At 39.4% G+C, this 23221-nt stretch overlaps 1 protein-coding gene and 1 non-coding gene across 2 annotated transcripts; one reads left to right on the top strand and one right to left on the bottom strand.

Moving 5' to 3' along the window:
- Nucleotides 1-404: 404 nt before the first annotated feature.
- LOC112713280 (small nucleolar RNA R71) lies at nucleotides 405-512 on the bottom strand. Its single transcript, XR_003158254.1, has one exon. It is a non-coding gene; the product is annotated as a small nucleolar RNA R71 (small nucleolar RNA).
- Nucleotides 513-22323: 21811 nt separating this feature from the next.
- LOC112709212 (uncharacterized) lies at nucleotides 22324-22680 on the top strand. The gene has a single exon (XM_025761109.1). It carries the CDS (start codon nucleotides 22324-22326, stop codon nucleotides 22678-22680), a length of 357 nt encoding a protein of 118 aa, XP_025616894.1.
- The last annotated feature ends 541 nt before the right edge of the window (nucleotides 22681-23221 follow it).

The raw sequence follows: 23221 nt of genomic DNA, 5'->3' as shown, positions 1-23221 counted from the left end.
AAGAAGAAGACATGACCGAACCCAACAACAATGCAAGGAGGATGCTTGGTGATTATACTACACCTACTTCCAATTTTTATGGAAGAAGCATATCAATCCCTGCCATTGGAGCAAACAATTTTGAGCTGAAGCCTCAACTAGTTGCTCTAATGCAATAGAACTGCAAGTTTCATGGACTTCCATCAGAAGATTCCTATCAGTTTTTAACTGAATTCTTGCAGATCTGTGATACTGTTAAGACTAATGGAGTAGATCCTGAAGTCTACAGGCTCATGCTTTTCCCTTTTGCTGTAAGAGACAGAGCTAGAACATGGTTGGACTCACAACCTAAAGATAGCCTGGACTCTTGGGATAAGCTGGTCACGGCCTTCTTGGCTAAGTTCTTTCCTCCTCAAAAGCTCAGCAAGCTTAGAGTGGATGTTCAGACCTTCAAGCAAAAAGATGATGAATCCCTCTATGAAGCTTGGGAAAGATACAAGCTGTTGACCAAAAAGTGTCCTTCTGACATGCTTTCAGAGTGGACCGTTTTGGATATATTCTATGATGGTCTATCTGAGTTCTCTAAGATGTCACTGGACCATTCTGCAGGTGGATCCATTCACCTAAAGAAAACGCCTGCAGAAGCTCAAGAACTCATTGACATGGTTGCAAATAACCAGTTCATGTACACTTCTGAAAGGAATCCTGTGAATAATGGGACGCCTCAGAGGAAGGGAGTTCTTGAAATTGATGCTCTGAATGCCATATTGGCTCAGAACAAAATGTTAACTCAACAAGTCAACATGATTTTTCAGAGTCTGAATGGATGGCAAAATGCATCCAACAGTACTAAAGAGGCATCTTCTGAAGAAGAAGCTTATGATCTTGAGAACCCTACAATAGCAGAGGTGAATTACATTGGTGAACCCTATGGGAACACCTATAATTCCTCATGGAGAAATCATCCAAATTTCTCATGGAAGGATCAACAAAGGCCTCAACAAGGCTTTAATAATGGTGGAAGAAACAGGCTTAGCAATAGCAAGTCTTTTCCATCATCTTCTCAGCAACAGACAGAGAATTCTGAGCAGAGCCCCTCTAGCTTAGCAAACATAGTCTCTGATCTATCTAAGGCCACTTTAAGTTTCATGAATGAAACAAGGTCCTCCATTAGAAACTTGGAGGCACAAGTGGGTCAGCTGAGTAAGAAAATTATTGAAACTCCTCCTAATACTCTGCCAAGCAATACAGAAGAGAATTTGAAAAGAGAGTGCAAGGCCATTGATATAATCAATATGGCCAAATGCACAAAGGAGGAGAAGGACATGAATCCCAGTGAGGAAGGCCTCCTGGGACGTCCTCCAGACAGAAAGGAGTTCCCTATTGAGGACTTAAAGGAATCTGAGGCTCATATAGAGACCATAGAGATTCCATTAAACTTCCTTCTGTCATTCATGAGCTCTGAGAACTATTCTTCCTCTGAAGAGGATGAAGATGTAACTGAAGAGCAAGTTGCTCAATATCTAGGAGCCATCATGAAGTTGAATGCCAATTTGCTTGGTAATGAGACTTAGAAAGATGAACCTCCCTTGCTCACTAGTGAACTAAATACATGGGTTCAGCAAACTCTACCTCAAAAGAAACAAGATCCTGGTAAATTCTTAATACCCTGTACCATAGGCACCATGACCTTTGAGAAGGCTCTGTGTGACTTGGGGTCAGGTATAAATCTTATGCCACTCTCTGTAATGGAGAAGCTGGGGATCTTTGAGGTACAAGCTGCAAGAATCTCATTAGAGATGGCAGACAAGTCAATAAAACAAGCTTATGAATTGGTAGAGGACGTGTTAGTGAAGGTTAAAGGCCTTTACATCCCTGTTGATTTCATAATCTTAGACACTAGGAAGGATGGGAATGAATCTATCATTCTTGGAAGACCCTTCCTAACCACAGCAGGAGCTGTGATTGATGTTGACAGAGGAGAGCTAGTCCTTCAATTGAATGGGGACTACCTTGTGTTTAAAGCTCAAGGATCTTCCTCTGCAACCATGGAGAGGAAGCATGAAAAGCTTCTCTCAATACAGAGTCAAACAAAGCCCCACAGTCAAACTCTAAGTTTGGTGTTGGGAGGCCACAACCAAACTCTAAGTTTGGTGTTGAACCCCCACATTCAAACTCTAAGTTTGGTGTTGGGAGGTCCCAACAATGCTCTGATGATCTGTGAAGCTCCATGAGAGCTCACTGTCAAGCTATTGACATTAAAGAAGTGCTTATTGGGAGGCAACCCAATTTTTATTTATCTATATTTCTATTGTTCTTTTATGTTTTATTAGGTTTATGATCATGTGGAGTCACAAAACATTTGCAAAAATTAAAAACAGAATCAAAAACAGCAGAAGAAACAGCAAACCCTGGAGGAAGAGCTTACTGGCCTTTAAACGCCAGTAAGGAGCATCTGTCTAGCGTTTAACGCCAGAACAGAGCATGAAGTTGGCGTTGAACGCCAGAAACAAGCAGCAGTCTAGCGTTTAAACGCCAGGATTACACCCTGAGGAGAGCTGGCATTAAACGCCAGCAACAAGCATGGAAGTGGCGTTCAACGCTAGAAACATGCTGCAGATTGGCGTTGAACGCCCAAAACAAGCATGGAAGTGGCGTTTAACACCAGAAACATGCTGCAGTCTGGCGTTAAACACCAGGATTGCATAAAGAAGGTGTTTACACGCCTAATTGGTGCAGGGATGATAAATCCTTGACACCTCAGGATCTGTGGACCCCACAGGATCCCCACCTACCTCAACTCACTCTCTCTCTTCTTCATACTCTTCCCCAAATACCCTTCATCAATCACATCAATCTCTCTTCCCCATTACCTCCTCATCACTCACACCCATCTACTTTTCCCCATAAACCCTACCTACCTTCAAATTCAAAATCCTTTCCCTCCCAAACCCAACCCTAGAGGCCGAAACCCAACCCCTCTCCCTCCACTATATAAACCTCTGTATCCTTCTTCATTTTCACACAACACAACCCTCTCTTCTCCCTCTTGGCCGAATACACATCTCTCTCCCTCTTCTCAATTTCTTCTTCTTCTTCGTCTATTCTTTCTTCTTTTGCTCGAGGGCAAGCAATAATTCTAAGTTTGGTGTGGTAAAAGCATAGCTTTTTTGTTTTTCCATAACCATTTATGGCACCTAAGGCCGGAGAAACCTCTAGAAAAAGGAAAGGGAAGACAAAAGCTTCCACCTCCGAGTCATGGGAGATGGAGGGATTCATCTCAAGGGTCCATAGCTCAGTAGTAGTGCATTTGACTGCACATCAAGAGGGCCCACTCATGGACCTCAACAAGAGTAAGAGGAATTTCCTCATCAAGAAATCCCTGAGATACCTCAGAGGATACATTTTCCTCCACACAATTATTGGGAGCAACTAAGGATAGGAGCACCAAAATCACTAGGGATCAAGCAACAGAGGCAAGGAAGAGACATAGAGGAGCTTAAGAACACCATTGGTCCTTCAAGAAGAAGGCGCCACCATCACTAAGGTGGACTCATTCCTTAACTTCCTTGTTCTTATCTTTCTATTTTTTTTTATTTTTGAGCTTCATGTTTGTCTATGTTTGTGTCTTTATTACATGATCATTAGTATTTAGTAACTATGTCTTAAGGCTATGAATAATTCCATGAATCTTTCAGCTTTCTTAAATGAAAAATGTTTTTAATATAAAAGAACAAGAAGTACACGAGTTTTGAATTCATCCTTGAAATTAGTTTAATTATATTGATGTGGTGACAATACTTTTTGTTTTCTGAATGAATGCTTGAACATTGCATATTTTAGATCTTGTTGTTTATGAATGTTAAATTGTTGGCTCTTGAAAGAATGATGAAAAAGAGAAATGTTGTTGAGGATCTGAAAAATCATAAAATTGATTCTTGAAGCAAGAAAAAGCAGTGAAGAACAAAGCTTGCGAAAAAAAGTGGCGAAAAAAATTTAAAGAAAGAAAAAGAAAAAGCAAGCAGAAAAGCCAATAGCCCTTAAAACCAAAAGACAAGGGTAAAAAAGGATCCAAGGCTTTGAGCATCAATGGATAGGAGGGCCCAAGGAAATAAAATCCAGGCCTAAGCGGCTAAATCAAGCTGTCCCTAACCATGTGCTTGTGGCATGCAGGTCCAAGTGAAAAGCTTGAGACTCAGTGGTTAAAGTCGTGATCCAAAGCAAAAAGAGTGTGCTTAAGAGCTCCGGACATCTCTAACTGGGGACTTTAGCAAAGCTGAGTCACAATCTAAAAAGGTTCACCCAGTCATGTGTCTGTGACAGTTATGTATCCGGTGGTAATATTAGAAAACAAAGTGCTTAGGGTCACGGCCAAGACTCATAAAAGTAGCTGTGTTCAAGAATCAATCTACTTAACTAGGAGAATCAATAATACTATCTGAACTCTGAGTTCCTATGGATGCCAATCATTCTAAACTTCAAAGGATAAAGTGAGATGCCAAAACTGTTCAAAAGCAAAAAGCTACAAGTCCAGCTCATCTAATTAGAACTAATATTCATTGATATTTTGAGATTTATAGTATATTCTCTTTTTTTTATCCTATTTGATTTTCAGTTGCTTGGGGACAAGCAACAATTTAAGTTTGGTGTTGTGATGAGCGGATAATTTATACGCTTTTTGGCATTGTTTTTAGATAGTTTTTAGTAGGATCTAGCTACTTTTAGGGATGTTTTTATTAGTTTTTATGCAAAATTCACATTTCTGGACTTTACGACGATTTTGTGTGTTTTTCTGTGATTTCAGGTATTTTCTGACTGAAATTGAGGAACCTGAGAAAAAATCTGATAGGAGGTTGACAAAGGACTGCTGATGCTGTTGGATTCTGACCTCCCTACACTCGAAATAGATTTTCTCGAGCTACAGAACTCCAAATGGCATGCTCTTAATTGCGTTAGAAAGTAGACATCTAGGGCTTTTCAGCAATATATGACAGTTTATACTTTATTCGAGTTTAGATGACACAAACTGGCATTCAACTCCAGTTCCATGCTACATTCTGGAGTAAAACGCCAGAAACACGTCACAAACCAGAGTTAAACGCCAAAAACACGTTACAACTTGGCGTTTAACCCCAAGAGAAGCTTCTACACGTGTAAATCTCAGACTCAGCCCAAGCACACACCAAAGTGGGCCCCGGAAGTGGATTTCTGCACTTAGACTTATTCCTATAAACCCTAGTAAGTAGTTTAGAATAAATAGAACTTTTTACTATTGGATTAGATATCTTTAGCTTTCCTTAGATCATTTTTGGAGACTATTGATCACGTTTGGGGGCTGGCCATTCGGCCATGCATGGACCTTGATCACTTATGTATTTTCAACGGTAGCGTTTCTACACACCATAGATTAAGGTGTGGAGCTTTGCTGTTCCTCGAGTATTAATGCAATTACTATTATTCTTCTATTCAATTCAGCTAATTCTTGTTCTCAGATATTTATTCGCACTTCAACCTGATGAATGTGATGATCCGTGACACTCATCACCATTCTCAACCTATGAACGCGTGCCTGACAACCACCTCCGTTCTCCTGTCGATTGAATGAGTATCTCTTAGATTCCTTAATCAGAGTCTTCGTGGTATAAGCTAGAATCCATTGGCAGAATTCTTGAGAATCCGAAAAGTCTAAACCTTGTCTATGGTATTCTGAGTAGGATTCAGGGATTGAATGACCGTGACGAGCTTTAAACTCGGGAGTGTTGGGCATAGTGACAGACGTAAAAGAATCACTGGATTCAATTTCGACATGATCGAGAACTGACAGTTGATTAGCCATGCTATGACAGAACATTTGTACCATTTTCACTAAGAGGATGGGAAGTAGCCATTGACAACGATGAAGCCCTACATACAGCTTGCCATGGAAAGGAGTAAGAATGATTGGATGAAAATAGTAGGAAAGCAGAGATTCAGAAGGAACACAGTATCTTCATGTGCTTATCTGAAATTCCCATCAATGAATTACATAAGTATCTCTACCTTTATTTTATGCTTTATTTCTCTTTATTTTCGAAAACCATTATAACAATTAGAATCCGCCTGACTGAGATTTACAAGATGACCATAGCTTGCTTCATACCGACAATCTCCGTGGGATCGACCCTTACTCACGTAAGGTATTACTTGGACGACCCAGTGCACTTGCTGGTTAGTTGTGCGAAGTTGTGACAAAGTATGATTCACGTTTGAGAGCTCCAAATTTATTGGTGCCATTGTTAATGATCACAATTTCGTGCACCAGCCAACGCCGCTCCTACTGCATGATTGGAAGCATCACACATAATTTCAAATGGCTGACTCCAGTTTGGTCCTCTCACATATGGAGATTGAGTCAGGGCAGTTTTCAGCTTATCAAAAGCTTGTTTACAACTTTCACTGAACTCGAACTCAATATCTTTCTGCAGCAATCTGGATAAAGGCAATGCTACCTTACTAAAGTCCTTAATAAATTTCCTGTAAAAACCTGAATAGCCAAGGAACGAACGAACTTCCCTCACGGAGGAGGGGTAAGGTAAACTGGAAATAACTTCCACCTTTGCTGGATCTACGAAAATGCGAGTATTAGACACAACATGTCCTAGTACAATCCCTTGTTTTACCATAAAGTGACATTTTTCAAAATTTAATACAAGGTTTGTACTAACACATCTATCCAACACTCTAGATAAACTATCCAAGCAAAGGCTAAATGAATCACCATATACGCTAAAATCATCCATAAAAACCTCCATATAGTTCTCAATGAGGTCAGAGAAAAGACTCATCATGCACCTTTGGAAAGTAGCTGGTGCATTGCATAAGCCAAAGGGCATTCTCTTATAAGCATAAGTTCCAAAAGGACACGTAAAAGTAGTATTTTCCTGATCTTCAAGAGCTATATGAATTTGAAAATAGCCTGTATAACCATCTAAAAAGCAATAATGGGATTTACCTGACAGGCGATCAAGCATCTGATCAATGAATGGCAAGGGGTAATGATCCTTGCGAGTGGCTTGGTTGATACGCTTATAGTCAATGTAAACTCTCCATGAATTATGCACTCTAGTTGTCAGAAGCTCTCCATGCTCATTCCGTACTGTTGTGATTCCAGACTTCTTAGGCACTACTTGTACTGGACTGACCCATTCGCTATCTGAGATGGGATAAATGATATCTGCTTCAAGTAGCCTGGTCACTTCTTTCTTGACAACTTCTAAGATGGTGGAATTCAGTATTCTTTGAGGTTGATGGACAGGCTTTGCTCCTTCTTCTAAGAATATTCTGTGCTCACAAACTTGAGGGTTGATGCCTACTATATCCACCAAGCTCCAACCAATTGCTTTCTTATATTTTCTCAGCACACTGAGTAACTGGTCTTCTTGTTGAGAAGTGAGTTCCCTTGCAATGATAACCGGGAACTTCTGCTCATCCTCAAGGTAAGCGTACTTGAGGTATGGAGGGAGGAGCTTTAATTCTAATTTCCGCTCATAGCCAAGCTCTAGAGCATCCGGAGCTGGTGATAATGGCAAAATGCTCTAATTGTCTTCAGAAAGTGTCCCCACACTTGGACCTTGCCCTATGTACTTCTCTTCTAATTCTTCCTAGTAAACTTCATCTATAGTTTCATCAATGATGTCACACTGGGAGATAGAATGATCTTCCGGAGGGTGCTTCATAGCTTCATTTAAACTGAACTTCACTATTCTGCCATCTATCTCAAAAGAGTAAGTTCCTGAGAATGCATCCAGCTTGAACTTTGAAGTCTTCAAGAATGGTCTTCCAAGTAGGATTGATGATGGCCTCCATGAGTCATTAGGGGGCATTTCCAGGATATAGAAGTCAATGGGAAATATGAGCCCCTTAATGCTTACTAATACATCTTCAGCAATTCTAACCACTGTAATAATGCTTTTATCTGCTAACACAAAATGAGCTGCCGACCTTTTTAAGGGAGGGAGCCTCAAGGTATCATATATAGACAAAGGCATTATACTAACACACGCTCCTAAATCACACATGCAGTCAGAAAATATCACACCTTCAATGGTACAGTTAACCATACATGGACCTAGATCACTACATTTTTCAGGTATACCTCCCATTAAAGCAGAGATAGAACTATCTAAACGAATAGTTTCTAATTTATTAATTTTATCTTTATGTATACATAAATCCTTTAGAAACTTCGTATATTTAGGTACTTGTTGAACAACATCAAAAAGGGGAACAGTTACCTCAACCTTTTTGAATATTTCTACCATTTTGGGATCAAGTTCCATCTGTTTTTTAGGTTTCCTTGCGAGTTGTGGAAAGGGGATAGGACGGGCATTATCCGCGGCTTCAGCATCCTTTGGTGCTTCATTCTGTAGTTGAGCTTCTTCTTCTTCAGCATCTTCCGCTTCCACTACATCTTCAGCTGAAGTGTGTTCTGGTAGGCTTGGCTCTTCATGGTTCCTCTCCTGTAATGTGGTTCCAGACCTCAAGGTGATGGCATTGATGCCACCCTTGGGGTTGGGTAATGGTTGAGAAGGGATTCCACTGGAGCTCAAAGGCTGGTTGTTGGAGTTATTTAGTGATCCAATCTGTGAGACAAGAGCTTGCAAGGTAGTCTTTAGACCATTTAGAGTAGAAGCAAGGTTGTTTTCCATGGCATGCTGTCTCCGATCAATAGATTATAGTAACTCATCATTAGAAGATGAAGAGGGATAAGTGATCTGAGGGGTCTGCTGAAATGCTTGGGGCTGCCTTAGATGAGGTGCTATGTAAGCCTGATTCTGATTTTACTGTCTGATATTGTTATTATTATTCCACCTCTGGTTTCCATTATTATCTCTGCCTCCTCTGTTATGATTGTCCCTCTAACCATGGTTAGAATTATCTCTCCAACCTTGGTTGAAATTGTCCTGCCATCCATGGTTGTAGCTGCCACCTTGATTGTATCCTTGATTTGGGCGGTCATAGAAGTTATGAGTGGCTGCCATAGTGTTGTCTTCCTGTTGGAGCTGCGGACATTCATCAGTATAATGACTATAATCAGCACAGATCCCGCATACTCTTTGTGGAACCAACTATTGGCTTTGTTGTGGTGGGGAAGGCTGAGCTTGTTGAGCTTGTTGTTGACTCAACTGCATCTGCTTCAGTAAGTTGGTCATTTCACATATACTCTGAGTTAGAGCAGTAGTCCCTCTACTAAAGGATACCTCTGCAACAGCTTTTGAGTGGCTTTGCCTCTGCCTGTGATTCCTAGTGGATTCAGCTAAGTCGCTGATCAATTGCCATGCTTCATCAATGGTCTTGTACTTTTTCATAGACCCATTGCTAGCACCTTCCAATGTGGTCTTATCTTGAGGCTTCATGCCCTGTGTGAAGTAGCCGAGCAACACCAACTTGTCAATCATGTGGTGGGGACATGCTTCCAGAAGATTATTGAAGCGCTCCCAATATTCTAAAGAGTCTCAGATTTGCCTTGAATAATCATGGAAATTTCTTTCCTCAATCTATCAGTAACTTCAGCTGGAAAGTATTTTTCCAAAAATTCTATTCTAAGCGTATCCCAGTTAGCAACAGTCACTCCAAGTTGAGTGTAGTACCACTCTCTCACCTTTCCCTCAAGAGAGAACAGGAAGGCTTTTAACAGAATAGAAGTTTCATCTGTACCATCAAGCTTAACAGTAGAGCAGGCTGTCTGGAAATCCCTAAGGTGCTTGATAGGCTCATGAGCAGGTAAGCCATGAAACTTGGGCATCAAGTTGAGTAGTGCAGTCTTTAGTTCGAAATCTGCAGCCACCGCTGGGTGATGCGCTTGATACGGTTGCAGTGTAAAATCTGGGGCTCTAGCTTCCTGGATAGTAACTCTCCTAGGTGCTGCCATGTTACCTGCATGTGAGTCAACTGAATCAGTAGTAGAGGAGCTTGTTTTTTCCTCAAATGGCGGTTCAGATTCACCCTCAGATGAGACTGGTGAATCGATGAAAATCACTTCACCACCCTCAGAGGCTAACCGACGTCGAGCTCGCCTAATATGTGAAATAGTTCTTTCAATTTTAGGATCAAAGGCGGCTAAGCTCGGATCAGGCAATGAACGCGTCATTCAATGGAAGAAACACACAGCTCATTGTGACAAAGACAAAATAAAATAAAATGCAAATAAATAAATTCCAACCAATAAATTAGCACACTATTGCAACTCCCCAACAACGGTGCCAAAAATTGACGTGGCAGAAATTGGGATATTAAGAAATTAATGTAAGAGATACGTAGCAAGTACAGTTCTTAACCAGCAAAAATCCACTTGTCAATTTAGAAAAGGGTTGTCACAAATTTTAGAAATAAAAATACTGGGAGTATAAGTCCCAGGTCGTCTCCCAACGAGTTGCAGAAAGATGTGCTATTTTATTAATCAGAGGTTTTCCAAAATGTTTGAGTTTGATAAATAGGAATTTAAATCAGAGAATTTATGTAATTCAAATAAAAACCTTGATTGGGAGAAGATTAATCGGAAGTTCTATCCTTATTGGATTTCTCTCAAGATCAATTGATAATTGAAGTTTGTTTCTACTTAGTTATCCTTTACTGAGTAAAGGAAAGTCAAGTAAGTTGGAAGTCTACTTCTATTCACAAGTTCTAATCCTCTCCCTTGGGAAGGATTAGTGTTAGTGACTAGAGAGCCAGCCAACAATAAACCCAATTACAATTTAGCTCTTGAGTGTTCCAACTCAAGGTTCTCCTTTTAATCAACTCCCAATCAAGTTAGAGAACTACTCCATTATCATGAATGTAAACTTCACAAAATTAAAAAGGGAAATAAAGAAAGACATGATAAACAATAACAAAAAAGATCAATTAAAATTAAAAATGGTTCTTGTATTAATAAATTAAAAAAATAATCCAATTGTAACTCTGGAAAAATTAAGGATATGAAAGAGTAAGCGAAAAGTAAGAAAATAAACTAGAATGATGAAGTCTTGGCGGAGGTAATAACTCTTCTCAATATCCCAATCCAAAAAGCAATAAAACAAAATTCTAAGAACTATGAATGTGTAGAGAGAAAACCTAGAGGAGGAGTAAAATCAGATCTAAAAACTAAAACTATGCAGAATGAGAGTCGTCCTTAATCTCTACATGTTCCCTGGCTCTAATCTGCGTTTCTGGGCCGAAAACTAGGTTAAAACGCAGTCCAGAATCCACGCCAGTGATTTATGTAAATTCTACAAATCTCACACATCACGCGACCGCGTCATTCACGCGTTCGCGTCATCCATCATTTTTCCTTGCCACGCGTGTGCGTCGTCCACGTGTTCGCATCACTCGTGCAAATTTCAATCCACGCGCTTGCGTCAGGCACACGTTCGCGCCACCGTGATTTTCTCTAATTCACGCAGATGCGTGAGCCATCCGTCCGCGTCGCTTCTCGCTGGTCATCTCCTCAATTTCTTATGTTCCTTCCATTTTTGCAAGCTTCCTCTCCATTCTCTAAGCCATTCCTGCCCTATGAAGCCTGAAACACTTAACACACAGATCACAGCATCGAATGGTATAAAGGAGAATAAAAATATACAATTAAAAGATCTTTAGGAAGCATGTTTTTAATCATAGAACAATTTTGGGAAGGACTTGTAATATCATGCTAATCATATGAATAAGTGGGTGAAAGACTTAATAAAACCACTCAATTAAACACAATATAAATCATAAAATAATGGTTTATCACTCAGTCTCTGTCACTAGAGCTTTGGTCTGGCCGTGTGACCGTGAACTTGGCACTGAGGGCATCGTTTGGGTTCTGCAAGCGAGGTCAGAAAACCATGGAGTGTCTTGACGTCCCATTGCATGTCCATTGCTTTTCCCGAAGGAGAGTTTCGACAGTTGCAGTTTTCTAGGCATTATAATGACGCTTTTAATGCCACGGGATTTTTTGGATTCTCTTTCCAACTTTTCCTTTCAACCCTTCGTGTTTTATTTGAAAAGTTTGGTGTTTTGTGTGTAACCATCTCTTTGTTATGTACCTCTTTTCTTCATAACTCCCTCTTCTTCTTCTTCTTCTTCTTCTTCTTCTTCTTCTTCTTCTCATTTTGCTGATTTTCATACCTTCTTTTTGCTACTTGCATTTTGGCTGGTCTCATTTGTGCATTGTGTGTTTGCTTGTCTGTTTTTCGTGTTGTTCCTTCTTTCTTTGCTTACTTCAGACAATCAGGTTAGTATTTTGCTCTGTACCTTCTTTCTTTGCTACTTGCTTATTTTTTCTGTGTTTTGCTTCCGATTGTTCTTGTTTATGCATTTCTCTATTTTTGGGTTCTTTTTTTGAGTGGGAGTGATAGAGAATCAAGGAGTGTGTGCCACTATTTTTTGTGTAGTTTTGTGATAAGTAGGAGGGAAATATGTTTGTCTTTTGGGGCTTCCTTTGAGTGTGTTTAGTTTATGGTTTTATTCTCATTTGGCCAATAGGGCTAATGGGGTGCCCTTCCCTTTTTTAGGTATGGCACTGTAGAGGAGTGAGGGCCCTAGGGCTCCCATTGTCCCGGCTGAAGGTATTCTTAACACGTATTCCTGGGTGACCTCCGATGTGTGGAGGACACCATTGCGATTGATGGAGGTGAACCTCTAGAGGCTCTGTGATGAAGGAGCTATTTGCGAGGATGGTGAGGTAGAGTGTCAATATTAGCTCGTGCTCCTCAGGTTGGATGAGAGGGTATGCTATATAAACCCTGACTCCCCCCGAGTTGCCGATTGGTTGTGGATCTACCAATCCATGTTCATGTAACTGGGGATGCTGCTCTCTTTCTCGGATTTTGTACATGTGCTGCTTAATCAGTGTTCGGTCTCAGCTGTAACCTAACAGTTGGGCGGCCATCCGAACTTTTGACTTGGTCTATGATTACTTGGAGCTTTCTGCTCGGGTGGAGGTGTTTCTATTTTTCTTTTTATGTACCCTTCTGACCAAGGAGGAAAAACATAAAAAGAGTTACATGTCATTCCGGGCTCAACCATACTAGCAAATTTTTGGGTTACTTGAAGATTCTTTCATTGGTTTAAAGGGGAGTACTTTAGAGTGTGCCCTACTCGAGGGCACCATCCCTTTTGGTTGACCCTAGAGGGGGAACGCCGGTTTGTGACGTATTGGAATTTCTGGGCTAGTGCATCGTACTTGACACGCGTGACTTACAAGGGGTTATCTCTCAAGAATAAAGACATTGCTGATGTGTTGTGGTCAGCTTTTGGAGAACGGCTGTTGAACCCTCGGGACGTCATGGGTGATCCGGTGATGTGCCAAACTTATATTGGTGTGTGTTTAACTGGTTTCTTTAGTACATTCCTGCTTCCCAAGTTTGAGACTTATGTTCTCTTCTATTCCCTTTTTTAGTCCAGATGGCCGTCAGGTTGACCAACTTGGCAAGATTGAAGGCTGCCATATCCCAGGAGCAGGGCGGGGAGTCTTTGCCATCAACACTGATGATTGGCCCAGAGCGGGTTTCAAATTTCTCAAGATAGAACATCTGCATTGCATGTATATTCCAAACCCAACAATTGGCCAACAATCAAATTTTAATTTCAAGATGCCACAATCAATACAAAATAAACCGGGCCTGGGTCGTGTTCCCTAAGAGTTGCAATGAAATGCTCAATTATTGGCTTTGGAGGAATTGGGGGTTTTGATTATAAGAGGCAAGAAATTAAAATGGCAAGTAATTAAATGGGAAGCAAGTAAAAGCAATGAAAATGAAAATTAAATGGCAAAAAAGGCTCTTGGCAAGAATTAGGGAATTAAGGACTCTTATCCTAATTATAGACCACAAACATGGTAATTGTGTAGAATTAATTCCAATTAGTCAATCTTAACATAGAAAACTAGTCAAAAGGGCATAATTGATTTCAATCTACAAGTTCTAGCCAACTCTATTAATGTAAGGCTTAGAGTTAGTGGAAACGAAATCAACTAACAATCCTCACACAATGTAGAATGGACATCCATCACTCAAGTTCACCTAATTACCCAATTTCCTAACCAAGAGTGTGAAAAACTAGGCAAAAATCCAACTAAGCATTTTATCAAACACTTAGAAGGTATAAAAAAAAAGCATGGTAAAATAACAAGAGATAATAAAATCTACAACTACCAATTGCAAGAAAATAATAATAATAACTAAATTAAACAATAAGAAACATAAAACATGAATTGCATGAATTAAAATTAAAAGTAACAGAGTATCATAAACATAAAAGAACAAAATAAAGGAAATAACAAGTAGAATTAAAGAACAAGAGTGCAAGAACAATAAATGGCAAGGAAAACTAAATGAAAACAAGAATTAAACCTAAATCTAAGAGAGATCTAACCTAATCTACCCTAATTTTAGAGAGAAAGGAGAGCTTCTCTCTCTAGAATATGACCTAAAGCATGTTTCTAATCTACCCTAATTGCTCTCCCCTTGACATGGAATGATGCCCCTTTGATATAGCATTCAATCAGCTTCAGAAAGTCCAAAATTGGGCTCTGGAGCCCAGAAATTGCCCCCAGCATTTTCCTTTAAGTGAGTCATGTGTGTTGATTGGCACGTACGCACACGTGCTGAATTTTCCTCTTGTGCGTACGCACAGGATGTTGTGCGTACGCACATATGGCTGTGTGCTCCTCTTTTGATTTCTTCATGTTTTCTCCCTATTGCATGCTTTTCCTCCACTTTCATCAAGCCATTCCAACCTATTATACCTAAAATCACTTATCAAAAATATCAAGGCATCGAATGGAATGAAAGTGGAATAAAATTGGTTAAATTAAGCACAAAATAGCATGTTTTCACAATTAAGCTCAATTTAGGGAGAGAACACAAAAGTATGCTATTTGGATGAATAAATGTGGGTTTATATGATGAAATCCACTCAAATCAATCCAAAATTTATCGTCAAATATGGAATCATCAATTTTTCCACACTTAAACAATAGCATGTCCTCATGCTAATCATAATCAAAGGAGAAGGATAAAAGGGCAAGCAATTTATTCAATGCAACTACTTATATGCATGCAACTATACTAACTGCTATTTATCTATAATATGGTTCTTATTGAGTTTGGCAAAAACAAACAATAGAATTCCAATCAATCTAAAACAAGCCTTAGGGCCAAGGCAAAGAATCAATGCAATGTGATCAATATCCAAAGATTTGATTTGAAGTTTTCAAATTTAATTTCAACAACTTGCATGAAAACACAAGGTAAGGGATAGGAACATAGAATTGAGTGATTGAACCCCTCACTGAATGTGTATATGCTCTAGTCACTCAGTGTTTAGGGCTTAATCACTCAATTCTCCTTTAAACATGTTTTTCTCAGATTTGCTAGTCATCTAACAATCAACAAATACTTGATGCTTGAATGCAAATATCATGAGGTCTTTGGAAGGTTGTAATGGGGCTAGGATAAAGGTAGGATTAATATGGTTAAGTGGACTTGTAGATTGGATCTTTGATTAGTTCAAGTATACCACCTAATCCTATATCAACCCATTTACACAAAAGAAAACAACCTAACTTCCCATTCATCTCCTTTTCTTACATTCACTCATGTATCTTCTTTCCAATTCACACACATATGCATTCTTTATTTACATTTTTATTGTCTTTTCTTTTCTTTTTCTCTTTTCTTCTCTTTTTTTTATAAACAAAGTATGTACACCAAATTTTTTTATCATCAAAGAGAGATGCTTATGTTCTAATTAATAAATGCATGAGTGTTTACCCATTTTTTCAAATTTTCTCAATGAATACCCAAAGAAAACTAACTACCAATGTTTCCCCACAAATTCCCCCACACTTGAATAACACACTCTTCGACCCTAGCTAATCAAAGATACAATTCATGGATATTAAAAAGCTCAAAAGTGGTTTACAATAGTAGATATAAGGGTTGGCCATATGGGTTAGTGAGTTCAATTTCAAAAATAGCCTCAATCATACTAAATGCATTCAACACATCGAATATAGAACATAGAGACTTAAGCAAATCTAAGATCACAATCATAAAAGGAATATATCACACAAGAACAAAATTTGTGGTTGAAAATGTGAAACCACACAATTAAAGCTCGAATCTCACTTGGTGTTTTGTTCTAGCTCTTTTTTATATTCCATAAAAGAAATGCTTCAAGCAAGTTCAAAAAGAAGTTTTCAAATCCAATCAATGGAATGCCCTCAAAGAGATTTTTTGAAAATTATTTGTTGTTTTCACCAAATTATTTCCTATACTAGGCAACATGCAAATGCAAATATTTACCAAAAATAAAACTATATAAGCAAGTTAAGATATATACAAGAACCTAAGCAAAGTGCAATGCAATATAATGAAATACTAAACAAATATTCACCAAAAACATAACCACTAAAACTAAAATTAATGCAAAGTGTTCAGAAAGAAAGATTTACTTCCCAAAGTTGCAGATCCTCCCTCACACTTAAACGTTGCACAGTCCTCCGTGCATGCCCTCAATCCAGGGGTAAAGAACTATGAGGCTTCACCTTCAGCTGGTGGACACTAGGACTCGGGCTGCTGGATAAAACAAATAAACAAAAATTGAGGAAAAGTAAGATGTGTGTGGTATGATAAATGACAATGTGTGTATTCTAAGTGTGCACGGTTCAGAACACAACACATTGGTTAGATAAAAAGGTAACCACACAATCAGAAGAAATAGCATGTGTTCCTCAATTAAGTGGCCTAGGTTGCAAGTAAAGAATGAGCAAGAGATAGGGCACAAACAAACCTAGGTAGCCACAACCAAAGTGAATTGAATTTTGAGATATTGAATATTGTAATTGTGCAAGTGAAAGTGCAAAATGAAAAGAAAATGGCACAATCAACAATAACCAATTCAATGATGAAAGGAGAACTACTTATTCATTGTGAAACATAATGAAATAGTCACATGGTAAAGGTACTTGTTGCAAAAAGTGACAAGCTCGATAAGAATCAATTTAAGTCACTCAAACAAATACAAAGCATTAAAAACAAACAATGGCCTTATAATATGATTAAATTGATATGAAAATCATGATGAACAAGGAATGCAATTCAATTCACTAAAGTAAAAGTGCACAATTCATGATTAAGATGCCAAACAAGGATAAAGTTTAATGCATATGGTAGCTACAACATATGAATCAAACTCAAAAAGCATTTAGGCAATTAAACAAAGATTTAATGATCAGTGCACATATTCATCAAAATAATGAAGCCAAGATTCAAGCAAGGAGTAACCCAATCAACATCAATCAAACACTTGCAAATTATTTAATTAACAAACAACTAAACCAAATCTAATATAATTACTAAAATGAAAATGAGATGCAAACAAAACTAACTAGGACAAGCAGAAAAGAGGGAAAAAGTAAGAAAAGAAAAGGTTGGAGGGGGTGGAAGTTTGTTAGGGCTTAATTCAAAGAGCAATCAAAATTTTTTCCCAAAACAGCACTTGTGCGCAGGCACAAATAAGTGTGCGCATGCACAAAAGGTGAAACAGGGGAAGTGAACGGACGCACAAGGGTGTGCGAACACTCTGAATAGAGAGGGATTAAGAGTTGTGTGTGTGCACAAGCGTGTGCGTACGCACAAAACACTCTTCTTTTTTTTTTACTTCGGGAAGGGTTATGTGTGCGTGCGCACGTACAAGAGCGAAAAGTGGCAGGGGTTCATGCGCACAAGCTGTGCCAGCGCTCCCAACAGAGAGGGTGCAAGCTGGTGTGCGGAGGCACAAAGCTGTGCGCTCGCACAGATAGTGTGAAAAGGGGGTGCATGCGTACGCACAGTCGCATGCACACGCACAGAGCGCAAGAGAAACAGGGGAGTGCCCACACACACGCCATGCGACCGCTCCCAAGAGAGGGCGCAAGTATTAGTGTGCACACACACAGGTTGGTGCGTGATGACAAGTCATCTTATGCTAGTTGTCCAAGCATTTTTCATTAATTTCATTAGGTTTTATGCACTTTCTTGCACCATAAGTAAGTAATTGGAGTGGATTTTTATGGTTATCTTGAATCAATCAAACATCATGTATTTTGCACAAAATCGTAGATTTTATGCTAGAATTAATTGATTTTATAAATGATGCAAAGATCTAGTGATTTTGGTGGAGCTTTGATTAGTTGTGTGGTTGCTTGTAGGTGAAGAAATGGTGGAAAGAGAAATTTTTGGCACACTTTTGAAGTTTGAGCACACTTTGGACATTAGGCCACGCTATGAAAATAAAGCGTGGCGCTCAACCAAGGGAGCAAGGAACGTTCACTTCATTGAACGTAGCGCTCCAATAGATGAACCAAACTCGCGCATGCATCAAGGCAAGGCACAGCAAGGAACGTTCAAAATTGTGAACGTAGCGCTCCAAGAGGAAGCACCAAATGGTGCAGCACAAACCAAAGGCCAAGGGTAGCGTTGCAAGAAATGAGTGCTACGCTCACTATTGCTCCCTTTTTCGGGCCCTCATCAAGAAAAGAAAAGCGCTGCACAATGGGAGAACCAAGGCTCAAAGAGGGAACCAACGAATGCCAAGGAATAGCGCTCACAAATATGAACGCTACGCTCACTTTCTCTCAGTTTTTCGTCGAGCTTGTCTTGGAAGCAAGGCACACAAGGCCAAGCAACAAAATGAGCGCTCCAAAAGTGTAACGTAGCACTCGGAGAGGGGAACCAAGCAAAGGCCAAGAGTAGCGCTCAAACATTCAAGCGTAACGCTCTCTTTTTCTCACATTTTCGAGCTTGGAACTAAGGAAAGCCAAGCATGCACAAAGCAAAACACAAGGGAAGCATTTGAAAAAGGCAACGTAGTGCTCCCTTTTTCTACCTTTCTCGTGCTCTTGGAAACAAGGAAACCTGAGTTCAAAGCAAACCAAGGCAGCGTTCACAATTTGAACGTAGCGTTCACTTAGTGAATGCTATGTACAAGGAGATATCAAAAAGGAGGCTTGGCACATGACAAGGCTAAGTGAACGTAGCGTTCACAAGATCAAACGGAGCACTCCCCTGGGAGCTGACCCATGCCTCCAACTCAATTGAACCAAGGCCAACCGGACCCATCTCTCTTCAAATCCAAAAACCAAAAGGCCCACTCTAAGCTTTGAAGACCAAAATAGAAAGTGTATAAATAGGAGTTAATTCAATTTGTAAAGGACCTTTTGCTCATTTTTTAGTTTGACCTTTTTAGCTCATTTTTAGTTTTCACTTTTAATTTGTCTTTGAATTTGGGATTTGGGAATTGGATCTGGCTTTCTATTTTTATTTTCTTCTGCAACTTCTACTGTCTGTTCTTGAATTTTGAATTGCGATTGAAGAGCTCCATTGATTCTAAATCTGGGAATCATCTTTCACTCTTCTTCTCAATTGTTCTTTGAATTGGATCTGAGTTTAGTTTTCCGTTTTCATTTTCTTATTCTGCAATTACTTTTCTACTTGATCAAGAGAGCAATTGAGATCTAGATCTGCTTTTTAATCTCATTTCTCTTCTTCGATCTTCAATTTCTCCTTAGGATTTCATAAGTGATTCAAGTTTTCTTGCTGTTTTGATTCTTCAAGCAATTTTACAATTCTGTTTGGCTACTGAGCTAAATTTCTTCATCTTAGAGAACTCTAATCTTCTTTAACTTGCAATTTCTTGTTAAATTCTGAATCCCAGTACCCAAATCCTTTTATTCTTTAAGCAATTTACATTCCTCAACAATTTAGATTCAGCAATTTACATTTCTTGCACTTTAAGTTTCTACAATTTACTTTTCTTGTAATTTAAGTTTCAGCTCTTTTACTTTCTTGCATTTTAAGTTTCTACAATTTATCTCTTCTGCAATTTACTTTTCTGCACAAATTACTTTCTGCACTCTTATTTACTTGCAATTTAGCTTCTGTTAATCAAAATTCACTCAAATCATCAACTATTTGCTTAACTAAATTCATCACCTAACTAAAATTGCTCAATCCAACAATCTCTGTGGGATCGACCTCACTCTTGTGAGTAACTACTACTTGATGCGACCCGGTACACTTGCCGGTGAGTTTGTGTGAAATTGTTTTTCCCTCATCAAGTTTTTGGCACCGTTGCCGGGGATTCATTTAGATTGACAATGATTAAGTAGGGTGATAATCTAGATTAAGCATTTTCCTTTTCTTTTTACTAAGCACCCTAACTGTTTGAATTTTTGTTTAAACTAACCTTAACATAACTTTAGCAATTGAGGGAATTGTGTTTCTTGGTTTCTGTTTTGTGTGTATGACAGAAGCAAGGAGAGAGGTCTCCACCTCTGGTGACATTGATGAGAGAACTCTCTGAAGAATAAGAAGAGAAGCCAGAGGAAAGGGAGTTATTAGTGGTGAGGAATTAGAGGAAGAAAACCAGGAAATGGAAGGAAATGCTCCTAATCCACCAGAGGGAGTGGCTAACAACAATGGTCAGCCTCAAAGGAGGGTTCTAGCCTCCTATACTTTTCCTAATCCAAGGCACTGTGGGAGTAGCATTCTTACTCCCAATGTTAATGCAAACATTTTTGAATTGAAGCCTCAACTCATCACTCTCGTGCAGAATAATTGTTCCTATGGAGGAGGCCCACTTGAAGATCCAAACTAACACTTATCCACCTTCTGAGGATTTATGACACAGTGAAAACCAATAGTGTGCATCCTGACATTTACAAATTATTGTTGTTTCCATTTTCCCTGAGAGACAAAGCTACTTAATGGTTGGAGACATTTCCAAGAGAAAGTATCAACAATTGGGAAGATCTAGTGAACAAGTTCTTAGCCAAATTCTATCCTTCCCAAAGGATCATCAGACTCAAAACAGAGGTCCAAACATTCACTCAGATGGATGGAGAGTCATTGTATGAGGCATGGGAGAGATACAAAGCTTTACTCAGGAAGTGTCCACCAGAGATGTTCAATGAATGGGATAAACTTCAAAACTTCTATGAAGGACTGACATTGAGAGCTCAGAAGGCACTTGACTACTCAGCAGGAGGTTCACTACAACTCATGAAGACAGCTAAGGAGGCTCAGAACCTCATTGACACAACAAACAACCAATACTTCTATGGTCATCAAAGGCAACGCCAACCAGCCCAAAGGAAGGGTGTATTGGAGCTGGAAGGTGTGGACACCATCTTAGCTCAAAACAAGGTGATGCACCAACAAATCCAGTAGCAAATGGAGATGATGGCCAAGAGGATTGATGGCCTCCAAGTTGCAGTAGTGAATACAAGCCAACCATCACCCACATGGGGGCAAAATGAAGAAAACCAAGAAGATTAGCAGCAGGAACAAGTTTAATATGTGCACAACCAAGGTTCTGGATCAAATGACTTTCATAGAGATACTTACAACTCTTCCTGGAGGAACCACCCAAACCTGAGATGGGGAGACAACCAAAACCAGCAACCATGGCAAAGAAACTCAAACCAAAATAACTCCAAAAACACAAACCACCAAAACCATCAAAACATTAACCAAAACCAGTACAGAAAACCACAAAACAACCAACCTCAACCCAACTACTATCCATCCAACAATTCATCCACTAACCAAAATAACTATCATGCACCCTCAACTACATCCTACATCCTACAACCAACCACAACCACCCCCAGAGTCTCAAAAAATCTCCAACTTGGAGGTACTGATGGAAAAGATGATGAAGCATCAGAAGATAACCAGCAAGAACCATAAAGCGTCAATGAGAAACTTAGAAAGGCAGATTGAACAACTGTCCAAGAAAGCAGTAATTAAAAGACCAACCAGTTTACTCCCAAGTGATACCATTCCTAATCCTAAAGAAGAATGCAAGGCTATCTAATTAAGGAGTGGAAGAACTTTGGTGAATGACAAAGAAGCCACCAAGAAACCAACAGAGGATGACAAGACCAGCAGTAAAGAGCAAGTTGAAGAAAAGAACCAAGAGAAGCTCAAGGAGAAAGAGGAATCTCAAGCTTCAAAGAAAGGAAAGGAAGTCATGAAGGAATAGTCATAAGAACAGAGGACAATGGTGAAGACATACACTCCCGCCATTCCATACCCTCAAAGGTTTAATAGGGAGATCAAAGACCAACAATTCCCTAAGTTCTTAGAGGTATTCAAGAAGCTAGAGATCAATATTCCACTTGCTGAAGCTCTAGAACAAATGCCTCTATATGCTAAATTCCTAAAAGAGATCATGAAAAAAAAGAGAAGCTGGCATGGGAAGGAAATAGTGCTTCTAACACAAGAATAAAGTACAGTAATTCTAGAAGGTTTCCCACCAAAGCTCAAAGGTCCTGGGAGTTTCTTTCTGCCTTGTACCATGGGAAACATATCCATTGAGAAGGCCCTGTGCGATTTAGGAGCAAGCATCAATCTAATGCCCTATTCTATGATGAGAAGGCTATGTGTAGAGGAAGTAAAGCCTACACAGATGTCGTTGGAGCTTGTGGATAAATCACTGGTATGTCCCAAAGGAGTGATTGAAAACCTCTTGGTTAAGGTGGATAAATTCATATTCCTTGCAGATTTTGTGATATTGGATCTAGATGAGGAAGGAGGTGACTCCATCATACTGGGAAGACCCTTCTTGGCCACAGCAAGGGCCTTCATCGATGTTGAACAAGGAGAACTGACCTTAAGGCTACATGATGAGAGAATCACTTTGAATGTCTTTTAAGAAGTACAAAATACTGATAAAGAGAAAAGATGCATGAAGAGTGGAGAAGAAAAAGAGGGTAAGGAACACGTGAAGGTCGAGAAGGAAAAGCAGGAAGGGATTGAAGAGGTGATTATTGAGAAGGAGGTCCCTAACATAAAACCTGCTGCAGAAAAAGCAGGACAAGTGAAGAAAGGAAAGAAGAGTAAGAAAAGAGTTCCAAAAGGGTGGAAGAATATGAAGATACCAATGAAGGATTCTCAAAGGGAGATAAACAAGCTGATGATTACTACACTATCAACAGGATACTCTCACTGGAGCATACAGAGATTGAACATCAAGGCACTGGAAGGAAGCTCACAGTGAGAGGAGACAAATTGAGGCACCACAATCATCAACCACCCTAATAAGGGACCAATGTCAAGCTAGTGACAATAAAAGAGCGCTCCATGGGAGGCAGTCCATGATTTAATATTCTTGTCTTTACTTTCAATAATTAATGGTTTTTCTAGCATAAAGTTGAGCTCTCATGAGTGGATTTAATAATTGCACATGTCATTTT

This window comes from Arachis hypogaea, chromosome 9, assembly GCF_003086295.3.
Source record: "Arachis hypogaea cultivar Tifrunner chromosome 9, arahy.Tifrunner.gnm2.J5K5, whole genome shotgun sequence".
Taxonomy (NCBI): domain Eukaryota; kingdom Viridiplantae; phylum Streptophyta; class Magnoliopsida; order Fabales; family Fabaceae; genus Arachis; species Arachis hypogaea.
This window is presented reverse-complemented; position numbering and strand designations above follow the sequence as displayed.

Bases quoted from the DNA above. Each gene is read 5' to 3' on its own strand.
- LOC112709212 (XM_025761109.1), top strand. From the start codon at position 22,324: ATGGGAAACATATCCATTGAGAAGGCCCTGTGCGATTTAGGAGCAAGC.